This window comes from Callorhinchus milii, unplaced genomic scaffold, assembly GCF_018977255.1.
Source record: "Callorhinchus milii isolate IMCB2004 unplaced genomic scaffold, IMCB_Cmil_1.0 Scaffold10, whole genome shotgun sequence".
NCBI classification, from domain to species: domain Eukaryota; kingdom Metazoa; phylum Chordata; class Chondrichthyes; order Chimaeriformes; family Callorhinchidae; genus Callorhinchus; species Callorhinchus milii.
The window spans coordinates 2795232-2822154 of NW_024704751.1; the positions used below are offsets into that span (position 1 = coordinate 2795232).

General features: G+C 47.2%; 1 protein-coding gene across 8 annotated transcripts in view; it reads right to left on the bottom strand.

Annotated features, from left to right (window-relative positions):
- The window catches only part of msi2b (musashi RNA-binding protein 2b), a 217566-nt gene that overhangs the window by 96941 nt on the left and 93702 nt on the right, over window positions 1-26923 (bottom strand). For all 8 annotated transcript variants that reach the window (XM_042338451.1, XM_042338447.1, XM_042338450.1 and 5 more), the window contains exon 7: window positions 14073-14121. In XM_042338451.1, the coding sequence (XP_042194385.1) occupies window positions 14073-14121 (49 nt within the window). The remainder of the gene's footprint in view (window positions 1-14072; window positions 14122-26923) is intronic.

Genomic DNA, 26923 nt, shown 5'->3' on the forward strand with positions numbered 1-26923 from the left:
CTACCCCTGGCCCAGTGTTAACTCGTCGCTTTTTAACCCCGAACCAGACACAACCTATATCCAGAGGCTTTCCCTGGCTGTCCAACTGACTCCTTAACTAATGCTGCATTGCAGCCCACTTCACCTCAATTCCCCCCATGGGGGTGGAGATTTTCTCTCTGAACAGTTCAGAGGGGACCTGATAGAGGAATTTTAAGGTTGTGAAAGGATTCAGTAAGGTGGACATTGAAAGGTGAGAACGTGGAACTTGCTGGAGGAAGCAAACCGTGACTGAAGCAAAGAGCATCAATGTATTTAAGAGGAAACTCGATGCGCACATGAGAGAGAAGGGAATAGAGGGGTGTAGGAAAGAATTTAGGTGGGGAGGGGGCTTGTGTGAAGTCTAAACACCAGCACGGACTAGTTGGGCTGAACAGCTGTATTGTTCTATCGTTCCATTGCTATCCAATACCCCCTACTCGCACACACCAGCTTAGTGTTAAGTGTATTTGCATGTGTATGGCGGTGGGGGACACATGAGGTGGAGACAGGACAGGCCTGGGTTGGTTGTGATATCACCCACGCTCAATGCTACACTGTCCGAGCTGCTCCATGGAGCATTCCTCTTCTCTTGGGTGAGGTGGGGGAAAAAAGCCAGCACTCCCGGAACTGCACCGCAACAAATAGTCAACCCCAGCCGAGAGGGGAGTGGATTGGAGGGGAGGAGGGGGAGTTTCTTCCCCCCTGGAGAAGTCTGAAGACTATGGCAGTCAATCATTAGGTGTTTGCTATGCTTTGAATGAATAGGTGCTGCACTACTCCTTGCAAATTAAACCCGAGAGCAGGACAATTTACTGCAGTTAGGAGGCAGACAGCTGTGAATAATGGGCCCTCACTTGTAACACAAGAGGTGTACTCGGGGCCATGGAGACCATGCTCCCTTCAGTCACTGAGCATCATGTTCCCAGAGCTCGTGTCAAGAGGGTAGACAGGACCACCAGCCCAGGTTACCATGGAAAGGTGGTTGGAGGTCAGGACGTTGGGGCTCAATTAAGGAACACTCTGATAATAATGATAATATTCCTTGCATTTGAATTAGCGCCTTTTCAGGGCGAGGGTGGGGGGCGGGGGGGGCAGTCTCAAAGCACCAGGAAGCGGGACGGTCAATGCCCACGAGGAAAGCCGCGCTGTAAAACAAGCAATACTGATGAGCGTTCCCTTCGTTGGAATCTCACCATCAAACGAAACATAAAGTGCACGCTTCTCCAACTGCGGAGACCAAGGGTGTCTCAAACACGCACAGACGAAAGAGCTCGCTCGTGTGTGGCGCAGGCGATGCGTCACCTGACAGAACAAACTCGATGTTGTTTTGATTCCAAAAAAAAAAGGCAGCCCTCTCTTCGCGAGCTTGCCCCCTTTCTGTGAACCTCTCTTAAGATCAGCAGCTAACAAGTGCTCTCATTAGCGCTGCTTCATGTAACTCTCGATTTGTGTGTTAGCTGTAAGCCGGTCGGTGCTGCCTGCCTCTCAGCCCTACACGCCACCATTAGTTCCCACACAGGTACCTGTTCCGCAGTGAGGTTCCGTCCCAATTTCACCTTAAATTCATTGCTACGAGCAATTGGCTGCCGCAAAATACAGGCAATTCACTTTACAATACATTCTGAATTCACTTGACAATACACTCTGTGAAGCGCTTTGAGACAGACGTCTCATTGACGTGATTTTTTTGGGTGTCTGACACACATGGAAATCAACCACCAAGCGTAAGAGTAGCCAAACCAAGCAGAGAATTCTGTGCACCCCACCCTAAACATGGAAATCCCAGAGACAAGATTGTTAGAATGGAATTCGCACTCAACAATGCGATAAGACGCTATATCAAATGTAAAGATTATTATTATTATTCTAGACCTGCTCCCAGGGCTGTGCAATGGTTGGAAGCTCTTGGGCAACTGCTAACTCTCTGCATCATTTGTAATCTGTTTGGAAGTCTTCTTTGCGGAGAAACATGTTTAATGTCCTTGTTTCCACCCCTCCCACATACACACATACACACAATCTCTGTGCGTAAATTGGCTGCTGTATTCGCCTATGAATACACAGTGGCTTGTGTAGGTGGAACTCCCCATGGGGTTTGGATGCTCTTAAGCATGAAGGTGGGTTTCTGAAAGAGTCAGACACCAGGATAAACATAAAAGCAATTGCCTGTGAAGCGCTTTGAGACATTCTGCCGATATAAGTATTTATATTTATTCAATGTCCTGTTAGAAGGCATTGTATATGATCTCCGCATCCTGACAAATCCCCCTCTCATCCAGCCAGAAATCCTGCTCAAGTGTCCTTCTGAGGGTCATAGACTCTCAATCTGTCAGGGGTTCAACTCAAAGACCAAAAGCTTGAAATTCTTATTATGAATAATAATGATCCTTGCAATACATCGTTGAAACATCCCAAAGCACCTCACAGGATTTAGTATAAAGTGTAGTGACTATTTATTTTAGGCGAACACTTGACTGGAGGCCGGGAACCCTCCCATTCAGCTCCCGCTAACACTGCAAACCAAAGCCCTAGCGGGTAGGGTGGTCCTAGCTAGGCAAGCAGCGGGAAAGCGTGCCAGACAGCTCTATCACTGGCAAGCTGTGTGGTTTTAGCTGGTTAGACTCCAACAGTTACCCCAACGCACACTCTGGGGTCCCCAAGCCTTGGCTCTTGCCAACCTGCGCGTAATACTTTCCAGACTTAGTTGATCCATCCAGGGAGAGAGTGCGCATACCATTCCAAGAAATATCTCTGGTATTTCCATGTGTAGGTGGGATGCATAGAATTCTCGGCTTGGTTTGGATACTCTTAAGCAGGGTGATGAGTTTCCGCACCAAAAAAAAATTCACAACAGGCCATCGACATGTGGGAAAACAGCAGCTTATTCTGAGGGGGGAGGGGGAAGCCATTTGATAGCTTGCGGTTCATTAACTTCCACAAAGGATTTTGGAAGCGCAATAATTACGTCATTAACCAAAGCGCAGAGGTTATTTTTGATTTAGAATTTTTGTAAACTGTTACTCTTTATCTTTAAACATATATTGACCAGCGAGATTAGCTATTACCTTTTCAGATTGCTTCCACTCCCCAGATGCAAGCCAGCCAGAAGTGGCCCTCTGGGAAATTTATTCCCATTAACCTTGGCTCTGCCACTCAATTCCTCGCCTTATGAAACAAAATTCAAAAAGCACCCACTGGGTAATTTGGTTTCCTTTCTGCGGTTTAAGAATCAGGGAAGGGTGGGTGCAGGGAGATGATGAGATCAATGAGCAGGTAGGAAAAGGAAGAATCTTAAAGGGAAACCTATTTCCTCTTAACATGTATGTATGAAAAATAATAAGCCTCCCATTTGATACAGCTCCTTTCACATCGGCAAGACGCCTCGAAGCGCTTCACTGGATTTATTGCGAGGTGTAATGACTGTGTATTTTGGCGCACAGCAACGCACAGCACACTGCGCTTTGAGACGTCTCAATCAACGATGCACTATGTCAGATACAATAAGAAAAATAATAATAATCCTTGCATTTGATTCAAAACCTTATCACGTCTTCAAGACGTCTCAAAGTGCTTCACTGTAAAAATGAATTGACTGTGTATTTTGTGGGCGAAACACAGCAGCCAATTGCACACAGTAATGCAAGGATTATATTATTGTTATTAATGTCCCACAAACAGCCATGAAAGTAAATGATCGATTTTATCTGGGAGGGGGGATTGTTGGCCAGGACGCCCTTCTCTTTGAGTTGTGGCTCTGGGGATCTGTAACATTCACCTGAACAGGTTTTAAGGTACCACTCAAAGGACAGCATCACTCACTCTCTATACATGTCACTCTTGTGGAATCAGCCCTCACTCCTTGTGCACATCACTGCCGCAGCATCTCAGTGAGCTTTAAGCAAAGCTGCCTGGGTTCCGTCACCCACACGAGCTTGACCCAGCTCTGCACCGAGCCCCTGTCAGACAAGATAACAAGACGGAAGGGTCCCTTGGTGCCCGAAGCCAGTGGAAATCATCACTTATCATCCTGACAGAAACACTGACACCATGGAAATAACTTCAAGCCTATTAATTACCAGTCTCGGCTCCGGGTGTGTGGAGGGAGATGTGACAGGCTGGCGGGGAGCAAGAGCAAGGGCCGCTCGTTCACTCGCTCATCCTCCCGCCCACACTCCCTCCCTCGGAGACAAAGGGAAAACGGAAAAGTCAGATCTGCTGGAGTAGGAGAAGCGAGACCTGTTCAGACTGTCGAGGGGGACTGTGGCTGGTGGCAACACACATTTGTCACCTCCGGTTGGCCCTGTCTGTGATAATCGCGCACCCCCCCACCCCCAGAGCTATCCAAACCCCTTCCCCTTCATACTGGAGGCTTGTCCCGGTCAACAACTCCCCCTCCCCAGGTACAGCACCGTTTGCCTTTTATGCTGGGAGGACATCTCAAAGCTTTTACGTTGAGACATCCCATTGACTTAAGGGCAACGGCAGGTTCACCTGTCATCATCCGATACCCATCTACCCCCATCAGGATATTCACGTCATTCACTTCATTCCCACTGTTTGTGGGACATCGCCATGGCTCACTTTGCCTAGGGAATACACAGTCACTGCACTTCACAGTAAAATCCTGTGAACCACTTTCAATTGTAGTGCTCCCATCGCTGCCTCCAGCTGATATCAGCGAAGTGAGTCCAGGCCAGGGATCAAAGCAGCTCCCACCGGGCAGGATATTTACCGAGGGAGCCATATTGAGGCTGCAGTCTCAGTCCATGGCGTCTAATGGTTCCTTCCCTGAGCCACAGCCCTCAGGCCAACATCCCGGGTCAGTGAGAGGGACTGGAGAGAGGAGGAGGGGAGAGAGAGACACACACACACATACACACATTGAGGGTCAAAAGAAAGAGGGAGATAGAGATACCAGAGAGACAGAGAGAGAGCCACAGAGAGATACAGAGAGCAAGAGACAGAGAGTCAGAGACAGAGAGCGAGAGGCATGAGAAACGAGAAGATGTATGGATGGATAGATGGAAGGATGGAGAGAGAGAGAGCCAAAGAGAGAAGAGATAAACAAAGAGACAGATGGATAAGAGTATCAGTAACTTCGCAAAGAAAATCAAGAAGCAAATAAGATCCTTTGCACTGTCAATTCTGCTCACGATCTGACAAACTCAATGCTTTTTTTTGATGCCGTGACACATTAATAACCATTTTTCAAATGACTCTGATAATGGGTTATTCGTATTAGAACAAGTTTATTACCAATTTTTTTTAAATATACAGAAATGACGGAGGTGATAATTCCTCTCTTCTGAGAGAGAACAAAAAACTCTGGCAAAAAGGTTCCCGCAGAAACTATCATTAAATCATCTGGTTTGGGGAGCGTGGTATTGTCAGGGTAATTAAAGTGAGCCCGGCTCAATCCAACACCTCTGCTGTGTCACTGTTCTTATCTCCTCACTATTATTACAATGATATCACTCCCTCGTTCCCTGCGCTATTTGCATTTTGATTGAATGTCCAAAGGAAAAGTGACTGGTGACAGACGACTGTCCCAACTCATTACGTATCTACGTTCCTCCGACATACCCAGATGGAGCCCCGGGACATGCTGTGTTTCGTCCAACGACACACACAGCGAGAGGAGAGGGTGAACCAGCGATGACGGTAGCTGCTCGGAGCGAGGGTTAGAGGCTCTTCCTATTGCGAGAGTTTAGCAGCTGTTAGCACGGTCCGTCTCAAGCTGTGTGGAGGGAGCTGAACCACACCGAGTTCCACTGAGACATGTATGACCTGGAATGCACTGACTTAAAGGCTGGTGGAAGCTGGTTCGATAACTTTCAAGATAGAAGTAGATAGATATTTGGGGTGGACAAATTTGCAGGGTTATGGGGCGAGCGCGGGGGAGTGGGATTAAATTGGACAGCTCTTTCAAAGGGCCAGTGCGGACACGATGGGCTGAATGGCCTCCTTCTGCGAGGTATAATTCTATGATTCTATATACGGGGAGAGAGCAGTGCCTGTCTCTGGGGTGATAGTAGGGATCATCTCAAACACTAAGAAGGAAGTTGCTCCTCGTGTCCTGGCCAACAATCCTCCCTGGGCAAAACTGATCGTTCACTTACTCCATGGCTGTTTGTGGGACTTTGCCGTGCGCAACCTGGCTGCCGTGTTGGCCTACGCAATACACAAGTCACTGAACATCTACAGTGAAAGAAAATCCTGCGAAGCAGTGCGAGATGTCTTGACGGTGTGATAAGGCGCTGTATCAAATGCAGGGATGATTATCATCTCTCCCTCAGGTCTGTTCAACGAAAGGTTTTTCCATCACGGTTTTAAATGACAAAGATAGCGAGATAATATAAAAAAGTGAAAATCAGAGAAGAGGAATCTGTGTGTGTGTGTGTGTGGGGGGGGGGGGGGGGGGGAGGAAGGGAGAGAGGGAGTTGAGTGGGGGAGTACTGAGGTTTCAATTCCCAGAACTGTCAGCAATCTATTACTGGAACTGCAGCATTCCACCCCCTTCCCGACAATGACCCCCTTTACTCCTGCCTGCGCCCCCACACTCCCGACAGCGACCCCCCTGCCCCACTGACCACGATTGTTGGGCCAAAATCATCAACCAATAATCTAATAACCAGGTGATAATAATCAAGTAACAAGGCTCAGTCCAACAACAACAAAATGACATTTATATAGTGCCATTCACATCGGAAGGACGTCCCACGGCGCTGGACAGTTAAGGGTTTGCACCCGAACCCGAGCCTGACCCCCAAACCCAATCCCGAGGCTGAGCCAGAGCCTAGTCCTGAGCATCAGCCTGGTTCTACATGGTGGCAGGCAGACTGGGCATGAGTCCCTTCCCATGAACAGCAGTCTTTTCATCCCTCCCTCCCTCTCTCTCTCTCTCTGTATGACTGTGTACGTTGCCGCTCTCCACACTTTGTTTTGCTGCCGTGTGACCCATTTACTGTAAATCTCCTGGAGCCGTGTGGCAACCGTCCAAAGAGCAGTGCTTATTCACGTTGGGGAAGGTCTTGCGTTAGAGAAGCAGTCGGGCTCTTTCGCCGAGTTACCATTGAAAGAAAAGGGGCAAGAAGTGAGAAGTCCCTCTCCCCCACTCGCTCGAGAGTGGGAAGCTCGGGAGGGGAAATCACTCAATGTCATGCGATGGGAAACAATACATCAGCCCAATACGTCACTGCCTCTCTGCCACATGACCTGCTACGTAGCTGGTTCTTGCCACTGATTTATTATTGATCACGAGGCGTTTCCGCACACGGTGAAGAGTCGCTCACCCCAGGCGCTGCCCGCCGCCCCCTCCCGTCCCAGCCAAACATGGCCCGCTCCCCCTAGCCGGTCTCCACCCCCCCTACCCCTAGCCCTCCGTGGCACTTGTGATCCACCGGGTCCTCTAGTTGGTTACAGAGAGACGTCCTGCTCAGACCATGAGTCCAGAAACATAGTCGAGCAGCTACAGGAGAGAGTGAGCGAGAGAGACGGGTGAGCGAGGGTGAGCGACCCTGCTCTCTTTTAACATTAAGAAGCAATTCAATTGTATGCGCTCCCCCTTTAACCTCAGTGCCCTGCGACTGCTGGGACTTGTGTTTGGTGAGCCGGGTGTCTGTCTGACACACGTGGAAACCCATCACTGTGCTTAAGAGTTTCCAAACCGAACTGAGAATTCCATGCACTTGAGAGCGAGTACTTAAGCGCTGCGAGACGCTGTCCAGTGTGAAAAGCGCTACAAAAATGCAAATTGTTGTTGTACTTTGCCACAGTCTGATTTGACAGAGGTGAAGTGACTCTCTTTCGACTGGGCCGTGCTTGCACTGACTGCATGGCTGGCTTGACTGACAGGCCGGGGGAGATACCAATGATATAATCATGTATGTACGCTCCTCTCAAGATTGCTCCACTGGGTGATGTATCCACTCGGTTAATTAAAGTCCCAATAAACCAAATGGGTGCACAGAGCGAGGCAGCTGAGGCACAGGTTACTGTCCTGGCTCTGTCAGTCGAGATAGACTGTTTTATTTCTTTCTCCGATGCCCGTTTCTTTTGGCCTCCACAATGCCCTGTATTGGGGGGGGGGGGTGTTGGCGCGGACAGCCCGGGTCTCCGGTCGGAAGGACAGATATGTTCTGGGCTGACTGCTCCTCTGATCCCCATGGATTCTTGTAGCTCAATGGTTACAGCACTGAGAAATTATTACCCCCGGAAAAGCAATCCGCCAATTGACTAATAACCGGGTTCCTACTTACTACTAGGCGTGTAGAGTAAGGAAACTTGCCCACCGTTTCGCCCTGCCCGGGTTTCGAAGCCAGGTCTCTCGCTTGCGAGGCAAGTGCTCTAACCACTGAGCTACAAGACCCCACTACACAAATGTGATTTATTATTGTTGTCTCATCTGAAGGACGGCACCTCTGACAACATAACATCCCCCCGAACACATCACTGAAGTGTCGGCCAGGATGGTGGATTAAAAGTCCCAAGGTGAGATTTGATTTGATCCCACAATCTTCTGACTCGTGAGGTCAGAGAGCCACCGGCTGAGCCGGGCTGACACACAATTAGACAAATATCTCAGCCAGAGTAATATTAAGTTGTGTGGGGCGAGGGCAGGAAGTGGACAGAATGGAAGGCTGTCTCAGACAGCTTGCATCCTTCTGTGTTGTAAATACTAATAATCCATTAACCCTGCTCCCTCACACCCCCTTCCCATAAATAGATTAAAAAAAAGATTCCTTGTAAAGGATTGACTTTTCAACATGATACTTAATGGTGCACTGACCCCTTTAAAGCTCGGTCTCTCTAAAGAGCCACTGTACATTATCTGCCGCCTGGCTGACAGCTGGGTGTTCTGTAAACAGCACTTGTGAGCGTTCAAAAAGGGCATTTAAATAATTCTCTTGTGTCAATAAAGTTTGTTTTTCCCCCTTTTTTTAAAGAGGAAAACTATTCCATGCTATCCTATCCGCAGACAGCCGCAGTGTTTGCCATACAGAAAGTATGTGCAGTCGATATCAAGGGTCACCAGTCATTTCCATGCATTTTTCCATAGGACTTGATAAGGCTCTATGTTGCACAATAAAGCATAATATCCTTCGGGGTGTGGCATGGATCTCTGGGCTTCGCGATGGATAAATTCACTTTCTTAACAGAAACATGCAAAATAATATTATTAATAATCCTTGTGTTTGATATGTCGCTTTATCACGTCATTGAGATGTCTCCAAATGCTTCACAGCATATATTGTGAAGTGGATTATCTGTTTATTTTAGGGGCGAAATGCAGCAGCCAATTGCGCATAGTAATGTCCCGCAAACAGTCATGGATTGAGTGGCCAGAATGACTTTTTTCGGGGGGCGGGGAGAGAATTATTACTACTCCCAGAAAGTGATCCGCCAATCGACTTATAACTGGGTTCCTACTTACCGCAGGGTAAACAACAACAACTTAGATTTATATAGCATCCTCCACGCCGGACGGCGTCTCAGAGCGCTTAAACAGGGGAGTACTAAGGTTTCGCCCCGTCCAGAAATCGAACCTGGGTCCTCTTGCTTACGAGGTGGGCGTGCATTATTACTATGCTACAGGACTCCACAAGAAAATGTCCCCCATGAAATGCATTCCCTATGTATCTTGGTTAAGTGACTGCACATCGCACACCCAGGCACTCAGTCACAATATCACGCACACCGTGGGATACCAAGGATAATGGCACACGAGGTGGCAGCTCTCTAGCCAGTTTTTGCCCAACGTCAAAAGAGCCATCATTACCCCAACCCAGTCAGGTACCAGTCCACTGTCTTGTCCCCGTGTCAGATACCTTGGAAGAGGTGGGGGAACGAGTTAGAGGTACTCCAGGATGGAGCGCTAGAGAGTGGGGGCAGGTGGACTGAAAGCCCGTTTTGCCCACGTTTTGCCTACAAAACATCTTCAATTCAGTTTACAGTATATTCTGCAAAGCTTCTCAACCACTTGATAAAGTGCTATATCAAATGCAAAGATTAATGTTATTATTATTATTATTCCCCGAGAATGATAGTTGAAATAGCTGAGAACTGAAATCTTCCCGGGGCCGCCCCACTGTTTAATATCTGCGGGTTTCATAAATAATCCTCAGGACCTGTCACAAGGGTTTATGTTAAAAGGCACATGTTCTATTTTGAAGAACGCATCACACTCCAAATGATAGTCTTCCTTTGAGCAAATGATAGTCTTCCTTTGAGTCTAAATTTAGTGGCAATGCATTCCAAAAAAAAACTCTAAACAAAAGCAAACGGACGTCTTCCGCAAACACGCAATTTGACAGGAACAGCTTCCAGTCACTGGGACTCGCTGTTTAATTTGTAATTTAATACTTAAAAAAAAAGCCACAAAACTACATTTTCGTTTGTAAGAACCGATTACAACCTGTCACTGTATTTAGCGAAAGAGAGAGAGAGGGAGAAGCATTTACACCAGACAGATATTAAAACGATTTTGTCTCATTTCTTTCCCTTTGCCTCCCATCTAAAAATAAACATTAATATTTAAATTGCAGGGGGAAAAAAAGGCTCATCTGCATTTTGATTGTTTCAGTGACGGCAGCCAAGGTGGGGTCTGTCTTTGTCAGTTACCCCCGTACGCTTCTGTCACTCGCTGCCGGTAGACACCGCTGTGTCTCCGTTTGGAGCTCATAAGCAGCCAATCTCTTGGGATTCTGCGGCAAAATTTAAAACTACCGCCTCGCAGGACTTTTTTTTTAAGCAATAGAAAAATACTTGTCCTCCCCCCTCCCTCCATATTAATACTAATAATTCTTGCATTTGATATAGAGCCTTATCACGTCGTTGAGACGTCTTAAAGTGCTTCACAAGAATATGCTGCAAAGTGAATTGACTGTGTATTTTGTGGGCGAAACGCGGCAGCCAACTGCGTACAGCAGCGTCCCATAAACAGTCATGGATTGAGTGACCCAAATTCTCCTTGTGGGGGTGTAAGAGGTAAACTGGGGTCTCCTTGGAGCGTAATATCATTGCCGGGCAGACTGGGGACACTGGAGACACTTCCCACTGAAGTGCACTCAATGATGGAGAACCCAGCAAACTAAAGCCCACATGGCTCTGTGGGAAGCTTAAAATAAAAAGCTCCCCAGAAGCTCTTTAGAAGAGCTACCAATCAGTCCCACTCCCCCGCTCTTACCCCATACCCTAGCAAAGTTTTCCTCTTCAAGTAAATATGTGGAGTCCTGTAGCTCAGTGGTTAGAGCACTCGCTTTGCAAGTGAGACACCTGAGTTCAATTCCAGGCAGAGGGCGAAACCTTGGGCAAGTTTCCTTACTCCACACAGAGCCTAATAATAATCCCTCCAAAACAAAACAATAACAAATTGGTCATTTTCAATCTACGACTGTTTGTGGGACATTGCTGTGCGCAATTGGCTGCCGCGTTCGTCCACAAATATAGTCAATTCACTTTACAGTGTGTTCTGTGAAGCGCTTTGGGACGTCCTCCCGACGTGAAAAGCGCTATATCAAATGCAAGGATTATTATTATATTATTATTATCCAATTCCCTTTTAAAAGTTGTTACTGAATCGGTTTCTACCGCCCTCTCAGGCAGTTAATCATTATTTATAATTATTATTTTATTATTAACAATAATCCATTTGAGACTCTTACCTCAAGCAAATAAGATTCCAAACACTCCCGCCCACCCCCTGCCTTCAGAAAGAAACCTCTCTCCCAACATTTGTGGAACGGCAAATTCATTCACCGTTGGGTCAGGCAATAGCTGTTCCGTCAGGTGCAATTACCAGCTGATTTAATAAATATAAAATATTAATCCTTGCATTTAATGGAGCACCTAATCACGTTGTCGAGACGTCTCAAAGCGATTCACAGAATATACTGTAAAGTGAATTGACTGTATGTTTTGTGGGCGAAACATGGCAGCCAAATGCACAAAGGAGTGTCCCACAAACAATCGTGGATTGAGTGACCAAATTAATTTTATTTTGAAGGAATTATTACCCCCCCCCCCAATCGACTAACAAGCGGGTTTCTACCGGGGGTGTGGAGTAAGGAAACGTTTCGCCCAGGCCGGGAATCCAACCTGGTTCCTCTCACTTGCGAGGCGAGCTCTCTAATCACTAAGCTTCGCCCACAAATATATAGTCAATTCACTTTCCAGCATATTCTGTGAAGCACTTTGAGACGTCGAGAAGACTTGAAAAGCGCTATATCAAATGCAAGGATTATTATTATTATTATTATTATTATTAAAAGCTGCAGGACTCCACGCCAAAAGATTTGTCGCCAAAAGCCTTTGTTTTAACTAAGGAAGATTACATTCTAACAATGCGCCACTTCTGTTTCTCGGTTTAAAATCGCCATCGCTGGAAGTTGTGACACATTTACCCACAGGCTTATTGCCTCTTAAGCTAATTAACAGGCGCCCAAACACCTCATGCGCTGGCCACAAAGCTGTGCTCGGGGAGGGGGGGGATGCATCACGCTGTGACCATGTTGCCCCCCAATAATACCCTCTTCCCCCCACCAGCGTCTATGTCACTCCACTTAGTGTGCCGATTAAACAGATATCAGTGTCACGATGCTGACACTCGATTCCTGTGTTATTTTTTAAGCTGCTCGACTCCGCTGTGTGGATTATACTCAGCGTTTTGTTTCATGAAACATCCAGCAAAAAAAAACATTTTATAACAAATTTTAAGCTGTTGCGAGCGGCAAGGCATAATTAGTCTCAAATCCAAAGAGCAAAGTGAGGATGTCAAAACAGAGACCGGGAGCTCCCCCTTTGAAGAACAGTTTCAATGAAAATGCTTTCTTTTTTTTCACACTCACACACACACGCACACACATACACACAATAATAGAGCACTCAAAAGCCAGAATCCATCAAACACTTTGAAGATAATTAATACATTGAATGCTCCCTGCGCCGGTCACAAACTGCTGCCGACCGTCTGTATAACGTGCAAGACTGAATCCACACATCCCTGACCTAATCTGCTGAGTCCTGGCTAACCCAGGTCCACCCCACTTTCATAGCCCCAGCACTGAAACCCCCCTCCCACCTTCGAAGGGGAAGGACATATCTCCTGTGCTCCATGGTGATGGTTCGAACTAACTATTTCAGTGAGCAAAGGGTAATTCTATTAACAGGTTCCCTAGGAAGATGGTGGAAGGACAATGTTTTTGATTCTTTCGAATGCAAATAAGAACATAAGAATTTGCTAAGGCGAAAGAAGACCAAGGTCCATCGAGTTCGCTTTCCACCATCCTGGCAGTCGTTTGACATGTTGTGTCCCAAACTATATACTATATCGCAAGATATTATTTTCTAGCGGAAATTTCTCTGATTTGTTCTGGAACCAAATGACATTTTCTGCATTCACTGCCTCCCTAGGATTAGATTTCTTCCAGAAAATAATATTTGAGGATACAGTGTATGCATAGATCAGGACTTGCCACTTTTGTGCGATTGCCAGGATGGTGGAAGGCATACCAATTGGACCTTGGTCTTTTTTGTCTAACATTTGCTAGGTTAAGATCTAGACCCAGCTCTCTATACCAAGCGATCTAACCTGAGGAACCTCCCTAACTAGCAACTAGAGCTCACGTGTTCTACTCAGCCAGAGAGAGCAACAAACAGGAAAAATGTTCCTCCAGGATTCAGATCTCCTACCCTGCAAAACCTAGCGATCTAGACGTGGTCATCTGTGTGTTACTTGTTCATAACAGGGCCTCCATTTTATACAAGTAATAGACCGGAAGCTTGCTGTTCCGAGTATTGAGCCAGTAAAGCTACACACTGTGCAATGACCTTCATTTCAGAGGGTCACCAATACATAATGTTCTGGTGAATTCATTGGGAGAACCAACAGAGAACACCTCAGTGTCATAACAGAGACCCTGGGTCTCTTTCAGAGCTTGCAATACATATTAACTTCCCCCCCCCACCCCTTCTCTCTCCCATCATTTAGGTTATGTGAAATGTAGTACTGTATTTTCTCCGTCATTGAGTTTATACTGGAGCTTCACACTTACCTCTATGCCTGTTGGTTGTCTTATCAAACATTAGCATGGCATCTTCTATCTGAAAGACAAACAGACCTTAATTTAGATACAGTACATAAATATACAATACTCGCAGGTTCAACCCAGATGGTAGCTGCTGTGTCAACCTCCTGTTCAGTCCTGTGTCTCGTGGCAAAACACCCGCCTGCAAAACCAGAGGAGGCTGGGTGTAACAGGCATCGCTGAAACAGCAGCTTTACTTTGCTTCTGACCCTGTGCCAGAAGTTCCTTTACAAAAATACAGTCCCTACACTTTACAGTGAACCCGTGAAATGCTTTGAGTTATCCTCCTGGCATTAAAGTGCTCTGAGACATTACCCTGCGTGGAGGGCGCTATATAAGTGCAAGTTGTTGCTGTTGAAAGGCACTATATCAAATGCAAAGATTATTATTATTATATTATTAATATCAATTATTATTAATAATTAATAATATTATTCGACTCAGTCACGATGAGAAATAAACATGAAAAGCATTCCCCAGCATTCAGATGTCTTACTCTGCCCCCAAAATGAAAAAAAAATTCTTGCTTTTTGCCAAATAACTCCGGTCGTCTTCAATAAGCGAATGAAGATTTTCACAGCTCGTCCCAACGGATTTGTGGGCAGCAGTGCTGAGCAGTGCAACAGTGGGCTATAGACATCAAAGCTAGGTGCAAGAGTGAGCATTTGTCTGTGTGCACACCTGTCCTTGTTGAGCGCACACTCAATAATAAGCGGGGGTTGGGGGGGGGTGGGGGCGAGGCGACCTGACCAATTTACAATTAATTGCATTAAACGATTTTAATTAACCTTTTGCAAGTGATGTGAGGTCTCTGGGAATCCAGTAAAATCAGGTCACGTCGCCTGTGTTTCTTTGCCGGATTACAATTTCATTGAAGATGCCAGGTTCATTTCCTGTTCCCGGAAGGCAAACGCAATTATACCTAATGGGTGGGGTGGGGCACCTCGGGTTAACGTCTCATCAGAAGAACGAGGCCTCCCAACAATGAGGGCATCTCCCCCCCACCCCCACCATAGTATTGTACTGGAGGGAGCACCAGCTTAAGACTATGAGAACAGAGTCACAAGGTGGGGCTTGAACCCACAACCTTTTGACTCAGAGGAGAGAGATGGAAAGGGACAGAGAGATAAGCAGTGATTTCAAGGAATAGAGACAGAGGAAAGACAGACAGGAAAGGAACGACAGACAGACAATGAATCTCACTCACTACTTCGTGAACTGGCTAACTCATATAACCAGTCTGCACCACTCAGCCACCAAGACACTTGCAATTACAAAGCGTCAAGGACCATTTTCTTTTGAACTGTCCACGCAGAGAGCTGTGCAGCAATGAAGCCGATTTTCTCCCTCATGAATTCCCGCAGTTTCGAGGGTCTGATTAACATTTCATTTCGATCCTTTTGCCGACGAATCAAATTGAAATTGGCCCGAGTATCCTAACCGGGCAGGCCAGCTCCCCTTAACTCATGAAAACTGATCAGCGATTGACAGTAGATGGCCGATAGAGAGATTCCTGCAAAGCTGGCTTGTCACTTGCTTCAAATCAAAGACTCCTCTCCCTCTACCAGCTCTTGTGAAATGCATTTGGGCCACGAGATGGATATTAATTTGGCACAAATTGGCAATCACGTTCCAAGCTGGTGGGGGTTGGGGAGTGACACAGCTGTGCTGTGCAGTAGAAAAGCTCTTCTGGCCTTAAGACTGTTGGTCTAGACAGCTTCACTTCATATCTCTCTCTCGTGCTGAACCTAACCTGCGAAGATTCAAGAGGCACCACGTAACATCCATTTCCCGTAGCCCAGCTCTGCGATCTATCACTTAACAATAATACTTACATTTGATACAGCATCTTTCATATCAGAAGGACATCTCAAAACACTTCACAGGATTTTAGTGTGAAGTGTATTGACTGTGCATTTTGTAGGCAAATGCGCACTAACAATATCCCACAATAGTGAGTGCCCATTTTTATCTGGGGGATTGTCGGAGAAACTCCCCTCCTTTTTTGAGTACTCCCGCGCGGGATCTTTAACATCCACCCGAACAGGCTGACGAGACCTGGGTTTACCGTCAGGACGGCACCTCCGACAATGCAGCACTGCCCCCAACGCTACACTAGCGTCAGCCTAGATTATAGGCGTTCAAAGTCCTGACGTGGGGTTTGAACCCACAACCTTCTGACTCGAGAGCTTTACAAACTCTTAAAACGTGAAGGCAACCCGGTCTACAACAACAACTTGCATTTATGTAGCGTCCTTCGTGCGGGGTAGCGTCTCGGGGCGCTTGACAGTGGCGGACCGTGAGCGCAATCAAAAAGGAAGGACTTTAGGCGAGATTTGAAAGCGGGAAGGGAGTGAGAGGGCAAGGCGGAGGGATTGAGGGAGGGAGTTCTAGGATTTCGGGACCTAGTGGGTTACGATCCGGTGGAAGTTTCAACAAGCCTCACTGGTCCACGGCAAGGATCAGGTATCAGCATGAGAACGGTTTGGTTCTCTGACTTCCCCTCTTTCCGTCCCCCCCCATCCCTGCCGCCTGCTTGCACTTCTCACCGCTGTGTGAATTTGGAGGAAAGAGAAGAAAAGGTCACCAGAACAGAACAGTGTGCTTCAATGCTCTTCAGTTACCATAAAGCAAAGATAATGTGTGTTGTTCCTGAGGTTCCATCAACACTGTAAGAGAGAGACTGTAAACTAAAACCAGGGAGGCTGACTGACTGTGGGAGACACAGCCCTTACTGTTACACCAGTCTGCTTTCTCACGGGTTTGTCTCTCTGGAGCTGTCACCACTTCCTTGCCCTGGCTTCGATAATGGACCTTTAGAAACATCCCTTTCCCGATAAGGAAGTGCAGTGTGCTGAGCAGCTCCCGGGCAGCCGGTCAATATAGGTTGATCGTTCCCACTCTGTTGCCTTGTCAAATCTCACACTAACCCGACTGTTGTGGCTGTGCTGCTGCCTCACAAAACAACAACCTTGTATTCACCGAAATTATGGTAAACGTCCGAGGAGTGTGCAATTGGCACCAATAACTGTATGACTTTAATTCAGCGAACTGGACTCCTCTCCAGATGATGGCGGTCAGGGGTTGGCAGTGGGGGGGGAGGGGAGGGAGAGTTTGTGGGTGTGCCAGTCTGAGTCAGTCGCTACCACTCTCGCCTCATAGAGTCTGAAAGGGTTCAAACCCCCATGTCGGGTTTTGGAACTCGTATCGTCTATTTGCCGCTCCAGTGCAGTGCTGCACTGTTGGGAGGAGCTGTCCTTCAGACGATACGTTAAAAAGAGGTCCCTGTTCGGGTGGATATTAAAGATTCCGAGGGATATTCGAGAAGAGAAGGACACTTTCCCCAGTGTCCTGACCAACCGTCCCCCAGATAGCTGCCTGGTTCACCCACAAGAACAAGGGCCACTACACTTGACAGAAGTCACTGTGAAATGCAGTGCGGCAACAATCATAAGCCCTGTAAAAAAAATACTTTCGTTCTTTGCTCCGTCATAAACTATCCTCCAGGTGAACCTGATCCAGTGAACCCTGGTGATGCCCCTCAGGCTATCTGCTGTTTCTGCCATTCAGTGAAGAGGAAAGTGACAAGGCAGCGTTTATTCCAGCAACTCAACTGGGGATGTGGTCAGTGCCAGGCTTTAACAGGGCCTTTATTAGTTGTCTTATGTTAATGTCTGCTTCTAACAAAGGCCGTGGATTATGGCTGGATCCATTCACATTCTCAAGCCTGAGATGGATAGATGTTTGTTAGGTCAGGGTATTAAGGGATACGGGGGCAAGGGCGGGTAATTGGAATTGAGGTACAGATCAGCCATGATCTTGTAGAATGGTGGAACAGACTTGAGGGGCTGAATGGCCTCCTCCTGTTTCTATGTTAGCCAGGAAACGTGGAGACAAGCAGGAGAAATACTCCAGACACAGCAAGGGCAACGCACTACAAACAGCGCGACTGTGATTACGGTTTTGAGAGACGCCTGATCTCCACCCCACCCCCTTTATTTTCAACTCGAGGCTGAAACAGTGGAACAGCAGCATTTTTCCACAATCAATACAATACAAAATTACATTTGTTTTGCGCCTTTCAAGTTGGGAGGACGTCCCAAGGCCCTGCAGAAAGGGTTATATATATGCGAAAGCTACATCCGAGAGTGTAAATTAGAAACAAACACCTTCGTGCCTGCCTGGCAAAAGAAAATCTCTGAAACAATCGGTGAAGATGAGTGACAGAGGTCCTGGGAGAGCGCTGCCCGGTGTGTCAGACAGACAGACAGACACACAGAGAGGCCCAGGTTGCCGGCAGAGCGAGGCTGTGCAGAGATAATGAAAGATGCACAGCAAGAGCAGGTTGGGTGCGTTGTGAAAGGATCAAATTGGCTGCCGCATTTCGCCCACAAAATATGTAGTCAATTCACTTTACAGTATATTCTGTGAAGCGTTTTGAGACGTCTCGAAGACGTGATAAGGCGCTGTATCAAATGCAAAGATTATTATTGTTATTATTATCATTCAGAATATCATGAATATTATTCATGAATATCACCCCAGAAATCATCAAGTTGCATCTGACTGTAAAACGCGCAGTCACTACACTTTATAGTATATCCTGTGAAGAACGTCAAAACATCTTGAGACCTTGATAAGGTGCTGTACCAAATGCAAAGATTATTATAATCAGATTGCATGAGTAATAAGGCAATTAGGCCTCTCCATCTACACTGCGATCTCCTTTGAAGCCATGTTAAGGCTCGTCAACCTCAAAAGATACGGGTATTTTCAGAGCTTCCAGTGATACACTGTCCAAGGAAGCATACGTCAGGGTCAAACCAGAGGCCTCGGGAATCCAAAAGACGTCTCATCGCTACACATCCCAAATAAGAGTACTTAAGAGTCCAGTGACAAAGTCTAATTCCAGGATATCTCAATGCAGCGACGGGCAGAGTTCCCTGGAGAATTATTGCTCTGAATTGTGTGAATTACATGGGAAAGAAACCGAGATGTCCTCATCGGAGAGTGAGAAGCTCAGACGTGAAACACTATTACACAGGTGCAAACTGTCTTTTTTAAATTTCATTGACTTGATATCCTGCTTAGAAACACCAGGCTCTTTGAAGTCAATTTTCCATCTTATTCCACCGTGGGGGAATGTAAATTGACCTCGAAAGGTCTCTAGTCCTTCAGCTGAACCCAATGGAGCCTATTCTTGCACTGTAGCATCGATGAGCGATGGACAGACTAGAGCACGTCAATCACTTAATGTTACATTTCACTGAAGCTTTCGCATCGACTCTTAAGGGTCAATAACAGGCAGCTAACCACAGATTAAAGTCACAGGGAAGTGAGAGTCAAGTGCATCTCCCTCTACTTCAGTACGAAATGTAGTTAAATCTTCAGACAACCACAAGGAAGGCTCAAGAAACAATGGGCTTTAACCTATCCAATATACAGCCAAGAGTGAGAGTAGCTAACTGTGGAAATTAGGGGAATCAAACCTGGGAGCTTCCTGCTGTGGCTCAGTCCCAAAAACAGCAAACTGAACCACAGGAGCAGAGAGAGGGCCCCCACCCAACTTCCTAGCCATCCCATTAAAAAACAATGGCTAAGACACCTCAGCGCTAATCTCACCGTTCATGTGCTTTGCTGGACATTTCCGGCTTGTGTAAAATCGAAGTAATTTTACCCTTCCTTATTATAAAGAAAATAGATTTTCTTCACAGGCAGCGAAGGAAAAAAGTGTCACACTCTCCGAGTGGGGTTGTATTATTAGTGAGACGGTGTGAACAGCCCAAACACTGTGAGAATTGCTAAGAAAAGCAGCAAGACTTCACACTCCTGAAAACCAAAATACAATTTGTGTAAAACACCCTTGGCAGATTCTCTGGTGTCTGATGAGTACGGTGCTTGACTGTGTGATCCTCTTGGCTTCAGTTCCTTCCCTTTCCCCTTGGCTCTCCTAAAGGCGGTGATAAGAGCATGGCCATCAGTTCCAGCGGTGCTGGTTGCCTCCTGTACCTCAACCAAAACTCACTGAACTGCCCCTCTGGAGATCTGTCCCTCAATCCCTCCGCCTTGCCCCCCCTCAAATCACGCCTAAAGACCTTCCTTTTTAATTGTGCTTACGGTCACCTTCCTCTCCCTTTGGCTCGTTGTCAGACTCCGCCACTGTGAAGGGCTCTGGGATTCTAGTGAGTGAAAGGCGTTATATAAATGCAAGTTGCTGTTGTACTGTGGCCCTGGCTGAGTCTACACCGGGCTGCACCCACCGAGCCATCAAGGGGAGCATCTCAGGTTGGAACGACCCGGGCATTCAGGGCAGAAAAGGGCTTGGGTGGGAAGATGCAGTTGACTTGTAGGATATTCTTCCCACAACGCTTTAGGTGCACTTCCTAGAAGGTTTTAGGAGAAAGTGTCACCACGCTGGTTGGACTGTGTGCCGAGTCTTCTATCACCGGCATGTGCCGAGACCAACGGGACATCCGCTGAGATTTCCTTTCACTGGACAGACAGACAGACAGACAGACAGACAGACAGACAGACAGACAGACAGACAGACAGGCAGGCAGGCAGGCAGGCAGGCAGGCAGGCAGGCAGGCAGGCAGGCAGACAGACAGACAGACAGACAGACAGACAGACAGACAGACAGACAGACAGACAGACAGACAGACAGACAGACAGACAGACAGACAGACAGACAGACAGACAGACAGTCAGACAGTCAGTCAGTCAGTCATTCAGTCAGTCAGTGCCATCATTTAAACGCTCTATAAACGCAAGGAGGCGCTATATTAACACATGTTGTTGTTGTTTAGGGCAGTTCAGCCGCTGAGGGGGAAGGGACTGAGGTCGATCACAAACAAATACATGAAAAGAAAAAAAGACATTTCCGAAATGGGGTTTGCGGGTTGCTTACAAAAGATTTGCCAAAAGCAAAACCAGACCCCGTTCTGTGAGTTCTGACTCACCTCAGTTGTAAATGATATTTAAAGTACTTCCTGCCCAGGGGGATGATGAATAACCAGTTGTAACTACAAAGAGTATTATAGCCCAGCCGCCTGATAATGAGAGTCTGTAATCTTTGAACCTCCCTGAAATATCAATAAATAAATAGAAGCGAGGTGATTGATCCAAAATTAGTCAACAGAGGGTGGCTTTCTCTTCATTCGTCTCCCCTGTGGGCTCGCTTGCCAACCAGCAACCTCTTTTGATCGTTGAGGGCACTGTGCACTGTAGCCATCAGTCTGTGGTCAGCCCACGTCTCCCAGTGTCCTGGCCAATAATCCCTCCAGATAAAATCAAGAAGTCGATCGTCTCATGGCTGTTTGTGGGACATTGCTGTGTGCAATTGGGCTGCCACGTTTTTATCCACAAAATACACAATCGCAACACTCCATGGTAAATCCTGTGAAAAGCTCCTAATTATTATATATACCCTTTTCAGTTGACTGAGTGACTATGTTCTACAGCAGTTTCAGACTAGCCTTTCCCAGTGCCCATACAGTCGAGCAGAGCTCAGTTCTGTTCCCCAAGCCACAGGACATTGTGGCAGTGAGTACCTGAACATAGGGAAGTGTGTGATTGAGTCGGACAAACCAAACCAAGTGGCCGATCCTTAATACAGACCCAAGAGTACAAACCCTTCACTACCCAGCAACTTAGGAAGTCCTCTCGACGTAAAAGGCACTAAATAAATGCAAATTGTTGTTGTTGTTCTCCGCTCGGGCAGCTATTGGGCAGCCCAATTGCGAACAGCAACGTCCCACAAACAACCATGAGATGAACAACTGTTTTTATCTGGAGGGATTATTGTCCAGGACACTGGGATCTCGCCCTCCCAGAGCAAAAACAAAAGCTTTAATTAAGCCACGCTTTTAAGCCAAAATAGTCTTCATAATAATAAATAATCCTTGCATTTGATATAGCGCCTTATCACGTCTTCGAGACGTCTCAAAGCGCTTCACAGAATATACTGTAAAGTGAATTGACTATGTTTTTGTGGGTGAAATGATCAGTTGGGTGAAGGAGGCCTATCCAATCTCATCCTTCCAGAACACCCACCCTTCCGCCCGACCCCCCCATCACAGCACCAAGCTGCCTTGTAGGCTAAGCCAAGATGGGAGTTGGGCCCTTTGATGGGGAGCCCAGAGCTGGCATGGCCTGAGATCTCAAGGCTGGCGTGTTCAACAGTTCTTTCAGTAAGAGCTGAGGTTACTTTCCCGAACACTGGCTTAACCTGCACCAAGTCCCATGACGGGCGACGCAGGAGTGATCTGATTTCAGAGAGGATTAAACATTACAATTCCACCTTTGTATTCAACCTCCGGACACACACACACACACACCCACATAAAAAAAAACTCCTTTTGTTTAGCTTCATAACATTTCTACACAAGATCGTCCAAAGTATATCAACTGCGACCCATTCTGGACAGACAAAGGATCCGTCGGCTGTAACCGAAGACTCTTCAGGCAAAACATTCATCGTTGTGTCCTCTCGCATCTTAATAAATATGGGGTCACATAGCAGAATGTAAGCGGCTGCTTATCGATGCACTCCCGCCCCCAGCCCCCCCACCACCCACCACCAACACAAACTATAAAAAAGCACTATCTCTAGACGACACAAGTGACCACATTCTGCATTAGAAGTCTTTTCAAATAAGTCTTCCCATCAGGGCTCCTCTCACAGGTAAAGAACATGTCATGCTGCTAATATTTATTCAAAAGAGCTTAAGCGTTAATCTAAATAAGAAGCTGCAGGGGGACGGGACGGAGGGGGGTGAGAGGGAGAGGACTGGCTCAGGTCTAAATAGGCTGCTCGGTAATTGAATATGTGGAACAGGCTCGCAACAAAAGAGTGTGATGCTGAGTCAATTTGCACATTCAAAGAAAGGCTGGATAACTATCTGCTTTGAGAGCAGTATTGGAGGATACAGGGATAAGGTGCAAGCAACAGGCAGACAATGGCCTCTCTCTGTGCAGCTGTTACCAAGAATACTGTCTGTGGTGAAGGAGACAGGGACTGAACCGTGGAGGCGGATGGGTGATGGATATCCTGGAGATTTTACACCCTTGTTCAAGTAGATGTGGAGTCCCGCAACGTAGTGGTTAGTGCACTCGCCTCGCAAGCGAGAGGACCCAGGGTTAATTCCCTGGCAGGGCAGGGGTGAAAGCTTTGGCAAGTTTCCTTACTCCACACGACTCTGTTCACCTAGCACTGTTCGAATCTGGTTGTTAGTCTATTGGCGGATTAGCTTTTCGGGGGTAATAATCCCCTTTCCCAAAAATGTGGTCACTCAATCCACGACTGTTTGTGGGACACTGCTGGGCGCAATTGGCTGCCGCCCATAAAATAGAGTCACTCCACTCTACAGTATATTCTGTGAAACGCTTTGAGACGCCTCAAAGACGCGATAAGGCGCTATATCAAATGCAAGGATTATTGTATCATTATCTGTCAGTGGTCTGACTGAAAGGCATAAATGTAGATGTCAAATGAGCTTCGTTCGTGCTACACGTGAAGATCTGGGTGATAAACATACAGAGAGTAAGAGCACCACCCTGTTTGGTGCCTGTGACCCCCACATCCCCACGACCCACCTGACGTATTGAGCAGAAGGAAACAGACTTGTAAGTGACCACAGAGTCACTGGATTGACCCTTTAGCTTGTAAACCGCAGGCAAGATTTTCACATCGGATTGTCACAATACGGCAAAATAAAAGCTTCAGAAAGTCGGTATTCATATCTCTCTGTTGACCTCCTCTTGTGTTAAGTAGCTTTTTTGGCACAAAAAATATTGCCTTCCCTGGAAGTGCACTCTGGGGCCCGCAAGAGAATAAAAGGATCAAAAACACATCTGTTGTGACTGTCAGTGATTCAAAAACAGCGTCTTAACCTCTCCCGGCTCTAATTAGAGGGATTCAACTGAGTGCAGTTTGGAGTCACGCCAGCGAGGATCATTGTCCTGTCCACACTCACACCCAAGCCTGGATTCACACTCAGGACTGAGGCGAGACATAGGACAAGGCTGGGGCACACACGTGTGCGGGAACTGAGGAGATGCACAAACACACAAGTGCATACATGCACAAGCACAGACACACACACAAAACCGCTATTATTTTTGATCAGCCGGGTGTCTGATACACGTGGAACCCCATCACAGTGCTTAAGAGTATCCAATCAAACTGAGAATTCCATGCCCCCAACCTACATATATGGAAATTCCAGACATGTTTACTGGAATGGAACGCTGAGACCCTGAAGTGCGCCCCCTACTGTGCCCCCAGTGGCATTCCCACATCCCACACCATTTCCTCCTCCAGGCCGCCTCGTGAGATTCCTGCCCGACGGGCGTCAGTTGTCTGACCCACCAGGAACCGGGATGACGCTCTCGTTTCAGAGGGAGCGTCCGAGTAGGATTTTTGACCGGCTGACCAAAACAAAACACTATCAATGTTGCTGCATTCGGTTACCAAATCTCCCCAGTGCTCCTGAGTCTCTATCCTGCCTGAAGGGCGCTATATAAGACACAAATACCTTTGTTGTTGTTGTTGTTGTTGCTGTTGAGGGCTTCCTTTCATGAAACAGACACAAAGACACTTCCACCACCTCCAAGCCCCTCTGGCGAACTGGCTCGCCCTCAGGTGGATACTTGAACGAGGGGCGTGCAAACCACCAAGTGTGCGGCTGTCCGTGTGCGTGATCTTGAGCGTACGTGCGTGTGCGTGCACATACGTGGTGGTGCGCCACAGTGCTTTGTGGTTCCCAAACATAACGGGTGATCAACAACAACAATAATAATAATAATAATCCTTGCATTTGATATAGCGCTTTTCACGTCGGGAGGACGTCCCAAATCGCCTCACAGAACACACTGTAAAGTGAATTGACTGTATATTTGTGGGCGAACGCGGCAGCCAATTGCGCACAGCAATGTCCCACAAACAGTCGTAGATTGAAAATGACCAATTTATTATTGTTTTGTTTTGGAGGGATTATTATTAGGCTCTGTGTGGAGTAAGGAAACTTGCCCAAGGTTTCGCCCTCTGCCTGGAATTGAACTCAGGTCTCTCACTTGCAAAGCGAGTGCTCTAATCACTGAGCTACAGGACTCCACAATAACACGCACCTTTCCGCAGGTTAGCGTCTCTTAGCGCATCACAGAGCTGCGGAGGGAGTTCTGCACAAAGGCTACTTGGAGCAGTTTCTCAATTAGCGAAGGAGCTGAATATTTCCGGTCGTGTTGCTTCTGACTCAGATCCACACACACACAAAAAAAACTTTTTTCCCCGGCAATGGATCCCCTGCAGTGAGAAAAGCTCGCCAAGCTCTCCATCATCACTTAATCATACACACTGGGGTTTGTACATTTAAATTCAGCCAAAGTAATGGGACAGCAAATTGTGCTGTGATTGCCTCTGAGCAGCCGAGAAGTATTCCTTCAGAATTTGTTTCGCTTCTTCGCGAGATAGTTTAGGGTCGCCATGGCAACGGATCCGTGCGGGTCAGGGCGGAATTGCAATCTTTGCACAGTAATGTACACGCTGAAGCTTGTGCGCGGTGGGGTTGGGGGTGGGGGTGGGAGGGGGCAGCCGAGTGTCTGACACATGAGGAAACCCATCGCCGTGCTTAAGAGTATTCACACCCAGCTGAGAATTCCACCTACACATGGAAATCCTAGAGATAAGAGATTGTTGGAACGGAATGCACTCTCTCTCTCCCTGGAGGGACGCCCCCTGCTTACCTAGTTCCGGAAAGTATTAGGCGCAGGTTGGCAAGAGCCAAGGCTTGGGGACCTCCAGAGTGTGCATGGGGGGTGGGGGGGGGGGTTAACTGGAGTCTAACCAGCTAACACCACACAGCTTGACATTTATATTGCTGTCCGGCAAGCTTTCCCGCTAAATGTCCAGCTAGGTCCACCCTACCCGCTAGGGCATTGGCTTGCAGGGTTAACAGGAGCAAAGTGGGATGACTCCCCGCCTGGGGGGAGGGTTAAGGTTGGTCCAGGCACCTGGATGTGGCTTTGTGTCTGTTTCGTGGAAAGAAACCCTTACCAACAACGACGACGACAATGTTTGTACATGGTGTCCTTTAGTGAGGATAGCAACTGAGGAACTTTGGTAACTGAATGGGGCAACACTGACAACTTTTTGCTTGGGACAGCCAGATAGGTGGCTCACACCAGTCAGTCACCGCATTAGTTAGCTCAAATTGAGGCAGATAATTGTAGTACGCCATAACTGAACACAAATGCGACAAAATAAGCTCCCAGGAACGAAAGAATTGCGAGGGCAGGACATGCGTTCCTTCAGTAACGACAGCAACAACCAGCGTTTTAAGTGCTGCACAAAATGAGACAGAGACAGAGAGAGCTGGGTACAAAAGGGAAGCTGTCTGCCCCCGCGTTTAAACATTGCAGCAAGGCCGCAGTGTTAGGAGAATATCCCAATGTCCCCTGTGTCCGTGATGAAGAGAACAGCTCAGCCTCTGCTCGCTCGCTCACTCGCCACGTGGGGAGCCAGACAGGCCACGCAGCGCGGCTCCCGTTCTCTACTGAGTGCATGTCTCCGAGCAGAGAGTGCAGAAGAAGGGGGGCTGAACGAAAAGGTCCTCCAAATACACAGTCACTACACTTTACAGTAAATGACGTGAAGCACTTTGAGGTGCTTTGACATTGCCATACTGTGCTATAAATATATATTTTGCCCACAATATACACAGACAATTTACTTTATAGTATATTCTGTGAAGTGCTTGGAGACGTCCCAAAGATGTAATAAGGCGCAATATCAAACGCAGGGATTATTATTATTATTATTA